This window comes from Triticum aestivum, chromosome 5A, assembly GCF_018294505.1.
Source record: "Triticum aestivum cultivar Chinese Spring chromosome 5A, IWGSC CS RefSeq v2.1, whole genome shotgun sequence".
NCBI lineage: Eukaryota > Viridiplantae > Streptophyta > Magnoliopsida > Poales > Poaceae > Triticum > Triticum aestivum.
Genome location: NC_057806.1, coordinates 367,387,226 through 367,399,249, shown reverse-complemented (window position 1 = coordinate 367,399,249; position 12,024 = coordinate 367,387,226). Strand labels below are relative to the sequence as shown.

General features: G+C 44.5%; 1 protein-coding gene across 1 annotated transcript; it reads left to right on the top strand.

Annotated features, from left to right (window-relative positions):
- The first annotated feature begins 1,540 nt into the window (after positions 1-1,540).
- On the top strand, positions 1,541-3,680 carry LOC123103412 (30S ribosomal protein 2, chloroplastic). The gene is made up of 4 exons (XM_044524993.1): positions 1,541-1,992; positions 2,411-2,512; positions 2,600-2,896; positions 3,384-3,680. The coding sequence occupies exons 1-4, from the start codon at positions 1,696-1,698 to the stop codon at positions 3,420-3,422; spliced, it is 735 nt and encodes a 244-aa protein (XP_044380928.1). The 5' UTR covers positions 1,541-1,695; the 3' UTR covers positions 3,423-3,680.
- Positions 3,681-12,024: the final 8,344 nt, after the last annotated feature.

The following is a 12,024-nucleotide window of genomic DNA, read 5'->3' as shown; positions in this document are numbered from 1 at the left end:
TGATTTAAACAACCATGTGAAGTGCGTAAAAATAACACTCATTAGTGTCCAGTGGCTAAGCCACTACCCCGTGGGCATGAGGGTCAAAGACCTCATGCGAACAGGGTGTCCAAAGGGTTGCGCACTACCCCATGTGCATGAGGGTCCAGAGGGCTGCCCACTAGCCTATGCGCACGGGGTGACCAGAAGATTTTGGCACACCCCTTAGGCACAATGAGGACAATGACTTGAATGATAGAGGGCTCCTTTTTGGTGGTAGGTGTAGAAAGGTTAGTGTATGGGTTTTGGGTGTTCCCACACTATCATTCAACGAGCTTCCCCCTCTTGATAGCGTGGTTGTCCTACGACTCAAATAAAATTGAAACATAAGTTTTGAGATGTCGAAAAACCATGCCTTTGATCTTTTTGAAGTGGGGGTCAACCATGTCCTTAATAAACATCCAAGGAACCAATGACCTGAGATAAATCTTAGCAACCGTCATTAGTTACACTAACCATATTGTCATCACACTAAAATACCATCTAGAGATAAATGATCTTTCACCGACACTCAACTTTATGTGACTTTCAGAAACCCAAGGGAGCCCGTCAAAGATGACTCCAACCAATTCAAGATGAAGCGCATGATTTTCCTCAAGCCGAATACAACTGAACTCTTGGCCATCTCGGGGCTACTGATGGTACAACATACCATGGGTGTAACATCAGATGAGAAGTTGACCCACCAGGTCGCCCTCGGGGCCTAGCAGGCCACTGCATGGCCAGGTCTCCTCACTCAGCTGGTAGGCCTACTCTAGAAGGCCCCACCAGCTTGGCGTACAAGGTGAGGCCCAAGATCTAGACAGTCTTAACCGACTAGGACACATGTAAACCCCAGGCCTCGTCTCCCTTCATAAGGTGGGACCACGGCTAGTGTAGACACACCAAATTATAGATTCACTATCTCGATACATCCTATGATACTCCATTGTAACCTCTTCATACAAAGACATCCATACCATCAATCAAAACTAAAAGCATGCGTAACATATTACCTTCAGAAAAGAGGGCCCGAATCTGGGTAAAAACTTTATGTGCATTTTATTCGAGTACTTTAGGTTATGCGCATCACCATATCGGCTTTAATGCGGGTTTGTACACTGACATGTATTCTAGATAAAAAAGACATGATTCATAATTTTTTATTCTAAAAAGGTCATTACAATAATACTAGTAAACCACAAAATTCAAAATTCAACCTAGGTTTACATGCCTATGAGCAAAAGGATAAAAATCAGAGTGCCCAAGACAAAAAAGAATGGTGGCGTGTGAAATCATCCTTTTTAGATAGCTAACCGCTCGTGCGGTGTAGTGCCTGAAATCACACGTTAATATTCAAACTTAGATTTGCTCCTTTTCAGCTGCGGATGCAGTCTTGACATGAATTTTGTGATATTGTACGTACATACCCAATGACTGTTTGTTTAAGAAAAACATGATTTTTAAGGGGGCTGTTTTCTGGCTGGAAGCACCGTGAGCAATTTATTTTCTTTTGAGCGAGGAAGCACCGTGAGAGCAGAGCACGTCCTGCGACACGAGCACAGCGGCCCAACAAAAACCACACCGGAATCCGGATAACGTTCTTGCCTCCTCCCTCCTCGCTTCGCCACCCCATTCCTCCCCACACCCGTGCTCTCTCCAGGCGCTCCAGCTCCAATGGCGACCACCATCTCCTCTCTAGCGGCCCCTCCCTCCCTCCACCGCCGCTGCTGCCGGAGCCCCGCATCCGCCTCGACCCCCGCCCGCGTGTCATTCCGCGCCGCGCCGCCGGCCGGCGCGGCGGCGCGGGCCAGGCGCCGGGCGGCGGTGAAGGTGCTCGCCTCCTCCGCGGTGATGGAGGCGCCCGAGGAGCTGGCCACGCGGAAGCTCTACGTGGGGAACATCCCCAGGACCGTCACCAACGACGAGCTGTCGGCCATGTTCGCCGCACACGGCACCGTCGTGCGGGCCGAGGTAACGCACTAGTGCAATGTAATGCTGCTCTGGTATCGGCGGCGCGCCCAGTACCCACTCCAAGATCGAATGCGTCATCTGGTCGCGATAACGATTTCTCCAAACATTCTGTTGTTTGCTCACTATACTCAGTATAATATTTAGTCCTTATCATGTTCTTGTTCTTGTTATTTATTTATTTATTTATTTATTTATTAAGGAGATTGAAACCTCCGGCCTCTGCATCATGTCGGTCTAGAATTGGACTACACAAATAACTAGAGCCTGATGTATGCAAACCCTAGGGAGGGATCAACTATCATAGTTTTCCTGCCAATTTTACAAGATAGAAACCACTTAACATGCAAATGGCTATGGTGATGAATTGCTTGCCGGTATTTATCTCACTAAAATGATTGCTTGCCTGATAATTTCACAGGTTATGTATGACAAGTATAGTGGTCGGAGCCGGCGATTCGGGTTTGTCACGATGAGCACGGCGGAGGAGGTCGCTGCTGCCATTGAGAGCCTGAATGACACAGTAAGCTTCATCCCGTCGTTTGTCCGGTCATGCTTATGCACGCAGTGGATGCATGAGTGACGTTTGTTTGTGCTTTGATTGTACCAGGAGGTTGGAGGTAGAAAAATTAAAGTGAATGTGACAGAGAGCTTCTTACCAAACATTGATACATCTGCACCGGAATCGGAACCTTCATTTGTGGACAGCCAGTACAAGGTTTATGTTGGCAATCTTGCAAAGAAAGTGACAACGGAAGTGCTCAAGAACTTCTTCTCTGAAAAAGGGGAGGTCCTCAGTGCCACGGTATCCCGAATTCCGGGAACTCCAAAGTCCAAGGGATATGGTTTTGTCACGTTTTCTTCAGAGGAAGAAGTGGAAGCTGCGGTTTCTACTTTCAATAATGCAGTAAGCTTCTTTTGCACAAAAATGCCACCTGCTAGTGTGCAGTTGTTTCCCAATCACATTACATCACTTGACAGTAAAAAGCAGACTACGGTTTCAAAACTTGATATGCGACAGCTATGGAAATAATAATAATGTTTGAAACACAACCAGGACCAACTTTGCATGTTCAGATGAACTAGATCAAATTCAGACCAAATTATATTTTTTAATGCCTAGACTACTGGTCAAATTTACTTTGATATTTCATCACGTGAATTATCACACCTGAGTTTGCTATTCAAAAAATGTAAGCAACATCTGTTCAAGTGTAGTGGTAGACCGCTCCCAAGCAAACAACCTTTTCTTGTACCCAGTAAACCATTTGGTAGACATGCATGGCTCTTGGGTTATCAACATGAAATTTTGTCCCACAGTATGCCTTGTATGACCCATAATCTAAAACATTTTCCCATGTGTTTTATTGTTCTGCAACTGAATGTGATTTCAGGAATTGGAAGGACAAACCATCCGTGTGAATAGAGCATAGGCATAGCAGAAATTTCGCATTGGAGGCAAGGGGAGAATATCTTGGAGAACACCTGTAGACGAGGGGAAGTTTGAGACTAGATTTTATAACAAAGTTTTAAAGGCCTTTGATGTAATTTCACTCTGGCCCTAAGCATTTTTTTTTTGTATAATAACAACAAATGGAAGAATTTTGATTGTCAAGCCCGTTGTTCATATGAAGCAGCTGTTGTTTACCAGCATTTCTAAATGATTGCTCATGGGCAGCATGGTTTATTCACTTTGTTGTTGATGTTTCTTTTCTTCACTTGCATCAAATTGTATGCTTTCAGCAAGAGCAAGGCCGTTTTATTTTTCAAGGATACATCCAAAGCTGGACGCGTCAGAAACATAGACAGCAAGAACGTTTTGCTGCTCCGAATTCATGATTTAGCTTTTGAATCTGCCTGATGAGATGCTTTCAAATGTGTTCAGCGGATATCATAGGTTTCACTGAAAATTTGGTATATAAATGTTAGCCTTGACGTTCTGTGAATATTCACAAGTTGATAGCTTCAACCAGTGGAGGGAGTATATGTTTTCTGTCCTTTCTTCTGAAATGCTGTAAAAAGACACCTCTCCAAAGGCTATGTAGCATCAAGTTATCGACCAGAGGGGGTGGGGCGTGAACGGGAGATTTTTCTTTTTGACCATTTCTTCGGAAAAACACGCTATCCGAAAAAAATGAGATTGAACAGAACTATGCAAATACTGAACTTAAACAGTCACAAACTTAGAAGCATGCGAGGCAAAACTAATAACTAGAGTCAGAAGCACGCTAGGTAGAAGAAATAGAGTAGAAAGCTAATCATAAAGCTAGGCAACGGATAATGGAAAATACTCACACAAGTCTTTGCAACAGCCACAAAGAATGAAGGAAAATTCTTCAACACAGAAGAAAGTACAAAAAGTAAAGGTAGTGGGAAGAAATAGAACCCGTTGCTCGGCGAAGGCACATAGATATGTTATGCCAGTTCAAACAGCTAGAGCTCCGAGAAAACTTAGTCATCGCCTTATTCCCCCTCAGCTCAGGGCTGTGTTTGGTTGGACTTTTGGACCCAGCCTTTGGCTTTTCAAAGCTACTGTATAAGCTAACCAATGGGAGAAACGTAAGAAGCTAAGGCCTCCTTTGGTTTAGAGGAATTTCATAGGAATTCTAGAGGATAGGATTCTTATAGAATTTTTTCCTTTAAAGCCCTTTGGTTCATAGAAATGGATTCCTATTTTTACATAGGATTGGTTCCTATCCTTCACATTTCATAGGAAAATAAAAAAGAGTCTAGACTCAATGGAAAAATTCCTTTGGTGTCAACCAAATGATATTTCATTTCCTATTCCTACTCATAGGATTTGAGATACATGTCATCTCATTTTCTACAAGATTCCTATTCCTATGATAATCCTATCCTATGAACCAAAAGAGGCCGCAAAAGCTACAGATTCCCTAAGTGTAATTTTCGAAGCAGGTGAACCCCCAACTTCAGCAATGCATTTTTAGCTGCCCCCTGGACGTTGCGTTGTATTTACCCACCTTTGCCACTGGCAAGTCAAAAAATGATTCGTTCTATTTCCTCCGAGCGATGGTCAGCCACGAGAGGAGATCTCATCCTCGCAAAAAAAACTGCTCGATCCCCTTCGACCCGAGCGACAGCTAGGGTTCCTACCCAGCGCCGCCGCCGGCGCCGCCCCTCCACAGTCGCGCGCCCAGTCGCCGACACCGCCTCCCGCGTCCGCCGCCCCGCTGCTACCTCCTCTCTCCTCTACTACCCATCGGACCTCCTCCTTCCTCAAGAACATGCATGGACCATCGGACCAGCAAGGGCCACTGCCCCTCCACTGGCGCGCGCTCCGCCGCTAGCGCTGCCTCCGGCCGCCCCACCGCGACCTCCTCCCTCCATTCAGTAGCTGCTCCCCTTTCCCCCCACATTTTCCCTCTCTTGGTAGTGATTGAATTCATGTGAAGTGATGAACATTGGTTGTTTTTTTGGAACTCCCCAGTCATCCGGGGCACTAGTAGAAAACAGGGCTTTGGTCCAGGCCGGGTCAACCCATTAGTCCCGGTTCAGTCCAGAACCGGGACCAATGGGGGCATTGGACCCGGTTCGTGAGACCAGGGGCCGGCCGGGCCACGTGGGCCATTGGTCCCGGTTCATCTGGACCTTTTGGTCCCGGTTGGTGGGATGAACCGGGACCAATGGGCCTCGCTCCTGGCCCACCACCATTGGTCCCGGTTGGTGGCTTGAACCGGGACCAAAGGCTCCCCTTTAGTCCCGGTTCATGCCACCAACCGGGACCAATGAGGTGCCTATATATACCCCCTCACGTAAGAGCAGAGCACACTGCTCTGTTTTTTTCTGGCCGAGGGGGAGAGGGCTTGGTGGTGCTCTAGCTCACCTCCTATGCACACAAGGTGTTCGATGGAACGCCCGAGCCACACTACTTAAGCTTTCTCCTCTCCAAGCTCGACCTCCAAGCTCCATTTTCCTTAATATTTGTCTAGGTTTAGTGGTCCGTCACGCCCCGTCCCCGTCTTCACCGCCGTCGATCACCCGCGCCGAGCTCATCGCCGGCACCACCGTGGTGAGCCTCTTGTTCTTATCTTCTTTCTGAAAGGAAAAATATTCTTACTTGTATGTTTACATAGATACTTGTATTATTTTCTTACTTTTATTATTGCATATTATATAGTGCGATGGTTTTGGTATCCGCCCCCGTCGGCCCTCGTCCTGTCTATGATTCGGATGTGGTATATATATATTATCTTTATAACTATTGGTTCATTTATTGTTTATGAAAATTATGCCGACCAACGTGACATAGATTTTATTTATGTAGGATGTATGTGAATCGGAAATGCCAACCGACCCTATTGTCGAGAGGTTAAATTTAGTTGAAGAAGAAAACAATTTGTTGAAGGAAAAAATAAAAAAATTGAGGAGGAGAAAATGATATTGGAGTTGCATGTTGCGGATGTCGTCGATGATCACAAGATCAAGATGGATGCAATGCGCTTGAAGATTAGAAAGATTAGAAAATATGCCATTCATACCGAGGCTTGGTATCATTATGCCGTTGGATCAATTGTTACCTTGGTTGCGATTATGATCGCATTTGTTTTCGCATTGAAATGTTTTACATAGTTTCAATGTATGGTTTAATTAATTAGATGCTCTGGAGAGCTATATGTTGTTAGATGAGAACTATGTATGCACTTTGGTTTTAATGTGATGATGAACTTCTATTAATTTGGACACTTAATTATATATAATGCACGCAGATGAACCGGCAATGGATGTACGGTGACAGACACACCACCGAGTACATTAAGGGCGTGCATGAGTTTCTCGATGCGGTTGAGGCAAACAAGCAGAATGGTTTTATGTGTTGTCCATGCACTGAATGTGGGAATATGAGGTCTTACTCTAACCGGAAAATCCTTCACTCCCACCTGCTTTACAAGGGTTTCATGCCACACTACAATGTTTGGACGAGGCACGGAGAAATAGGGGTTATGATGGAAGACGACGACGAAGAAGAGTACAATGACAACTATGTGCCCCCTGAATACGGTGATGCTGCAACGGGGGGAGATGGTGAAGATGAAGAGGAACCAGACGATGTGCCCAATGATGCTGCAATGGGTGAAGCTGCTGAAGATCAAGAGGAACTAGACGATGTGACGATGATGATGATCTCCGCCGGGTCATTGTCGATGCAAGGACGCAATGCGAAAGTCAAAAGGAGAAGCTGAAGTTCGATCACATGTTAGAGGATCACAAAAAAGGGTTGTACCCCAATTGCGAAGATGGCAACACAAAGCTCGGTACCGTACTGGAATTGCTATAGTGGAAGGCAGAGAATGCTGTGGCTGACAAAGGATTTGAGAAGCTACTGAAAATATTGAAGAAGAAGATTCCAAAGGATAACGAATTGCCCGACAGTACATACGCAGCAAAGAAGGTCGTATGCCCTCTAGGATTGGAGATGGAGAAGATACATGCATGCCCTAATGACTGCATCCTCTACCGCGGTGCATACAAGGATCTGAACGCATGCCCGGTATGTGGTGCATTTCGGTATAAGATCAGACGAGATGACCTTGGTGATGTTGACGGTGAGCCCCCCAGGAAGAGGGTTCCTGCGAAGGTGATGTGGTATGCTCCTATAATACCACGGTTGAAATGTTTGTTCAGAAACGAAGAGCATGCCAAGTTGATGCGATGGCACAGTGAGGACCGGAAGAAAGACGGGAAGTTGAGAGCACCCGCTGACGGGTCGCGGTGGAGAAAAATCGAAAGAAAGTACTGGGATGAATTTGCAAAGGACCCAAGGAATGTAAGGTTTGCTTTAAGCGCGGATGTCATTAATCCTTTCGGGGAGCAGAGCAGCAATCACAGACCTGGCCCGTGACTCTATGTATGTATAACCTTCCTCCTTGGATGTGCATGAAGCGAAAGTTCATTATGATGCCAGTTCTCATCCAAGGCCCTAAGCAGCCCGGCAACGACATTGATGTGTACCTAAGGCCATTAGTTGAAGAACTTTTATAGTTGTGGAATGGAAACGGTGTACGTACGTGGAATGAGCACAGACAGGAGGAATTTAACCTAAAGGCGTTGCTGTTCGTGACCATCAACGATTAACCCGCTCTCAGTAACCTTCCAGGATAGACAAACAAAGGATACCACGCATGCACGCACTATTTAGATGACACTGAAAGTATATACCTGGACAAATGCAGAAAGAATGTGTACCTGGGCCATCGTCGATTTCTTCCGACCAACCATCAATGTCAAAAGAAAGGCAAGCATTTCAAAGGCGAGGCAGATCACCGGAAGAAGCCCGCCATGCGTACCGGTGATCATGTACTTGCTATGGTCAATGATTTACACGTAATCTTTAGAAAGGGTCCCGGCGGACTAGCTGTTCCGAATGACGCCGAGGGACACACACCCATGTGGAAGAAGAAATCTATATTTTGGGACCTACCCTACTGGAAAGACCTAGAGGTCCGCTCTTCAATCGACGTGATGCACGTGATGAAGAACCTTTGCGTGAACCTGCTAGGCTTCTTGGGCGTGTATGGGAAGACAAAAGATACACCTGAGGCACGGGAGGACCTGCAACGTTTGCACGAAAAAGACGGCATGCCTCCGAAGCAGTATAAAGGTCCTGCCAGCTACGCTCTTACGAAAGAAGAGAAAGAAATCTTCTTTGAATGCCTGCTCAGTATGAAGGTCACGACTGGCTTCTCGTTGAATATAAAGGGAATAATAAATATGCCAGAGAAAAAGTTTCAGAACCTAAAGTCTCATGACTGCCACGTGATTATGACGCAACTGCTTCTGGTTGCATTGAGGGGGCTTCTACCGGAAAATGTCCGATTAGCCACTGTGAAGCTATGTGCATTCCTTAATGCAATCTCTTAGAAGGTGATCGATCCAGAAATCGTACCAAGGCTAAGGAGTGATGTGGCGCAATGTCTTTGTCAGTTTCGAGCTGGTGTTCCCACCATCCTTCTTCAATATCATGACGCACGTCCTAGTTCATCTAGTCGACGAGATTGTCATCCTGAGGCCCGTATTTCTACACAATATGTTCCCCTTTGAGAGGTTCATGGGAGTCCTAAAGAAATATGTCCATAACCGCGCTAGGCAAGAAGGAAGCATCTCCATGGGCCATCAAACAGAGGATGTTATCGGGTTTTGTGTTGACTTCATTCCTGGCCTTAAGAAGATAGGTCTCCCTAAATCGCGGTATGAGGGGAGACTGACTGGAAAAGGCACTCTTGGAAGTGACTCAATAATATGCAGGGACGGATATTCTTGGTCTCAAGCACACTACACAGTTCTACAAAACTCTACCTTGGTGACCCCGTATGTCGATGAACACAAGAACAGTCTGCGCTCCAAACACCCGGAGCAGTGCGACGACTGGATTATATGTGAACACATCAGGACTTTCAGCAGTTGGTTGGAAACACGTCTCAGAGGTGAAAACACTGTTTGTGATGAGCTGTACTTGTTGTCCAGGGGACCATCTTTGACTGTATTGATTTACAAAGGATACGAGATAAATGGGAATACATTTTACAAAATCGCCCAAGATCAAAAGAGCACCAACCAAAACAGCGGTGTCTGCTTTGATGTAGCAACCGAGAGCGGAAAGGACACATATTATGGTTACATAGTGGACATATGGGAACTTGACTACGGACATGATTTTAAGGTCCCTTTGTTTAAGTGCAAATGGGTCAATCTGTCAGGCGGCGGGGTACAGGTAGACCCACAGTACGGAATGACAACAGTGGATCTGAAAAATCTTGGGTACACTGACGAATCGTTCGTCCTAGCCAATGATGTGGCACAGGTTATCTATGTGAAGGACATGTCTACCAAACCGAGAAAAAGAAAAGATAAGGAAGCGAATACATCATACGATGAGCCAAAGCGCCACATAGTTCTTTCAGGAAAAAGGGATATCCTGGGAGTGGAGGGCAAGACAGACATGTCTGAAGATTATGAAAAGTTTCATGAAATTCCTCCCTTCAATGTGAAGGCTGACCCAAATATCCTGATAAACGATGAAGATTATCCATGGTTACGGTGCAATAAGTAAATGATACAAGCGAAGAAAAAGTGAAGACTTTCTCCCGCAACTATTATGATGATACCGTGCCAACTTTGTAACACACGAGTATGCTATGCCAACTTTTTCAGAGTTCATTTTGAAAACTATGAATTTAGATCGAATTTTCTCTATAGGTGCATCTATGTTCATTTTATTAGTAAAGTTAATCAACAAACTTGTGATTCACACAAATTTCAAAGAATTCAAATTTTAATTATTCAAATTTGAAAACTAATGGCACTAACAGAAAGTTTATAATTTTTCTAAAACTAATGGCACTAACAGGAAGTTTATAATTTTGCTGACCTAAAAGCAAAAAGAATTAAAAAATAAAGCAAAAAACAAAAGAAAATAAATAATACAGAAAACAACACAAAAAAACTGAAAAAAAATAAAAATAGCAACAATAAGTATTTTGTTGTAAGTATAAACAAAATAAAATAAATAAAGCAACAAAGAAAACAAAAAAACTAAAAAAATGTTTTCAAATTTGAAAACTAATGGCACTAACAGAAAGTTTATAATTTTTCTATAATTAAAAGCAAAAAGAATTAAAAAATAAAGCAAAAAAGAAAAGAAAATAAATAATGCAGAAAGTTTATAATTTTTGTGACCTAAAAGAAAAAAGAAATCACTAAAAAACTATAAGTATTTTGTTCTAAGTAGAAATGAAAAAATAAATAGCAAAAAATAAAAAAATGCCTATAATATTTGTTATGACTAACTAAAATTACCAAATTGAGTATAATGATAAAACACAGTAATATTAAATAGCAGGAAAAAAAATGACTCAAAAATCAATTTTTATAGTAGAGTTATTCATAAACTAGTGATTCACACAAATTTTAAAAAATTTAAATTTAAACTATTCAAATTTTAAAACTAATGGCACTAACAGAAAGTTTATAATTTTTGTGACCTAAAAGAAAAAAAATCACTAAAAAACTATAAGTATTTAGTTCTAAGTAGAAATGAAAAAACAAATACTAAAAAAAATGCCACCTACTGGGCCACCACGGCCTGAATACGACTAGAAGCCCATCCATGGGCCAGGATTCAGGCCCGCAGAAGGCCCAGCAGGCCCACAGGCATAGCGGTGTGAGATTAGGCCCAAAGGCCTGCAGTTCTGAGGAGTTCAATGGAGAGGGCGGGGCAGCGCTTATAAACAGGTGCGACTGCTCCTCAGCTAGCGAGGTGGGACTAAACATCCCAGCGCACCGCGGCTTTGGCAGGCGCATGCCTTTGGTCCCGGTTGATGGCACCAACCGAGACTAAAGGGGGTATTGGTCACGGTTCGTGGCACAAACCGGGACCAATGCTCTTGGTATATAACCATTTGCCCCCGACGACGTCGCCAGGCTGCCCCGACACCGTCCGCCGCCCCTGCAGTCGCCCCCGACCGCGCCGTCACCGTCTCCCGTGCCTCGCCGTCGGCCGTGCCCTCGCCCGACGCCGCTCGCCGCCCTGCCCCGACGTGCGTCGCGCGCCCCGGCCCGCCCGTCGTCGTCGCCCTGCCCCGCTCGTCGTCGTCGCCCCGCCCGAAGCCCCGCCCCTGCGCCATCCGTCGCCGTTGCCCCTCCCCGCCCGTCGCCGTCGCCCGGCCCGCCCGTCGCCGTCGCCCGTCGCCCTGCCCCTCCGTTGGTCCGCCCCCCCTGGTTTTTTCATATATTATATGCTTGTGTATATTGTGTATATTGCTTCTTTGTGTATATTATGTATATATGTCAGTATATATATTGTGTATATTGCTTCTTTTCAGATTTTTTTATATATATGTTTGTATTTTGTATTTTGCTTTTTTATAAAAATGTATATATGTTTGTATGTTCTGTGTGTATATATGTTCATATATGCAAAAGTTAGATTTAAATATTTAGAAACATTATCTATATATGTTCTCTAACGTAGTACATTTTAGGTTAGTTTCATTTCTAGAAAAGTTTTATATATTTAGG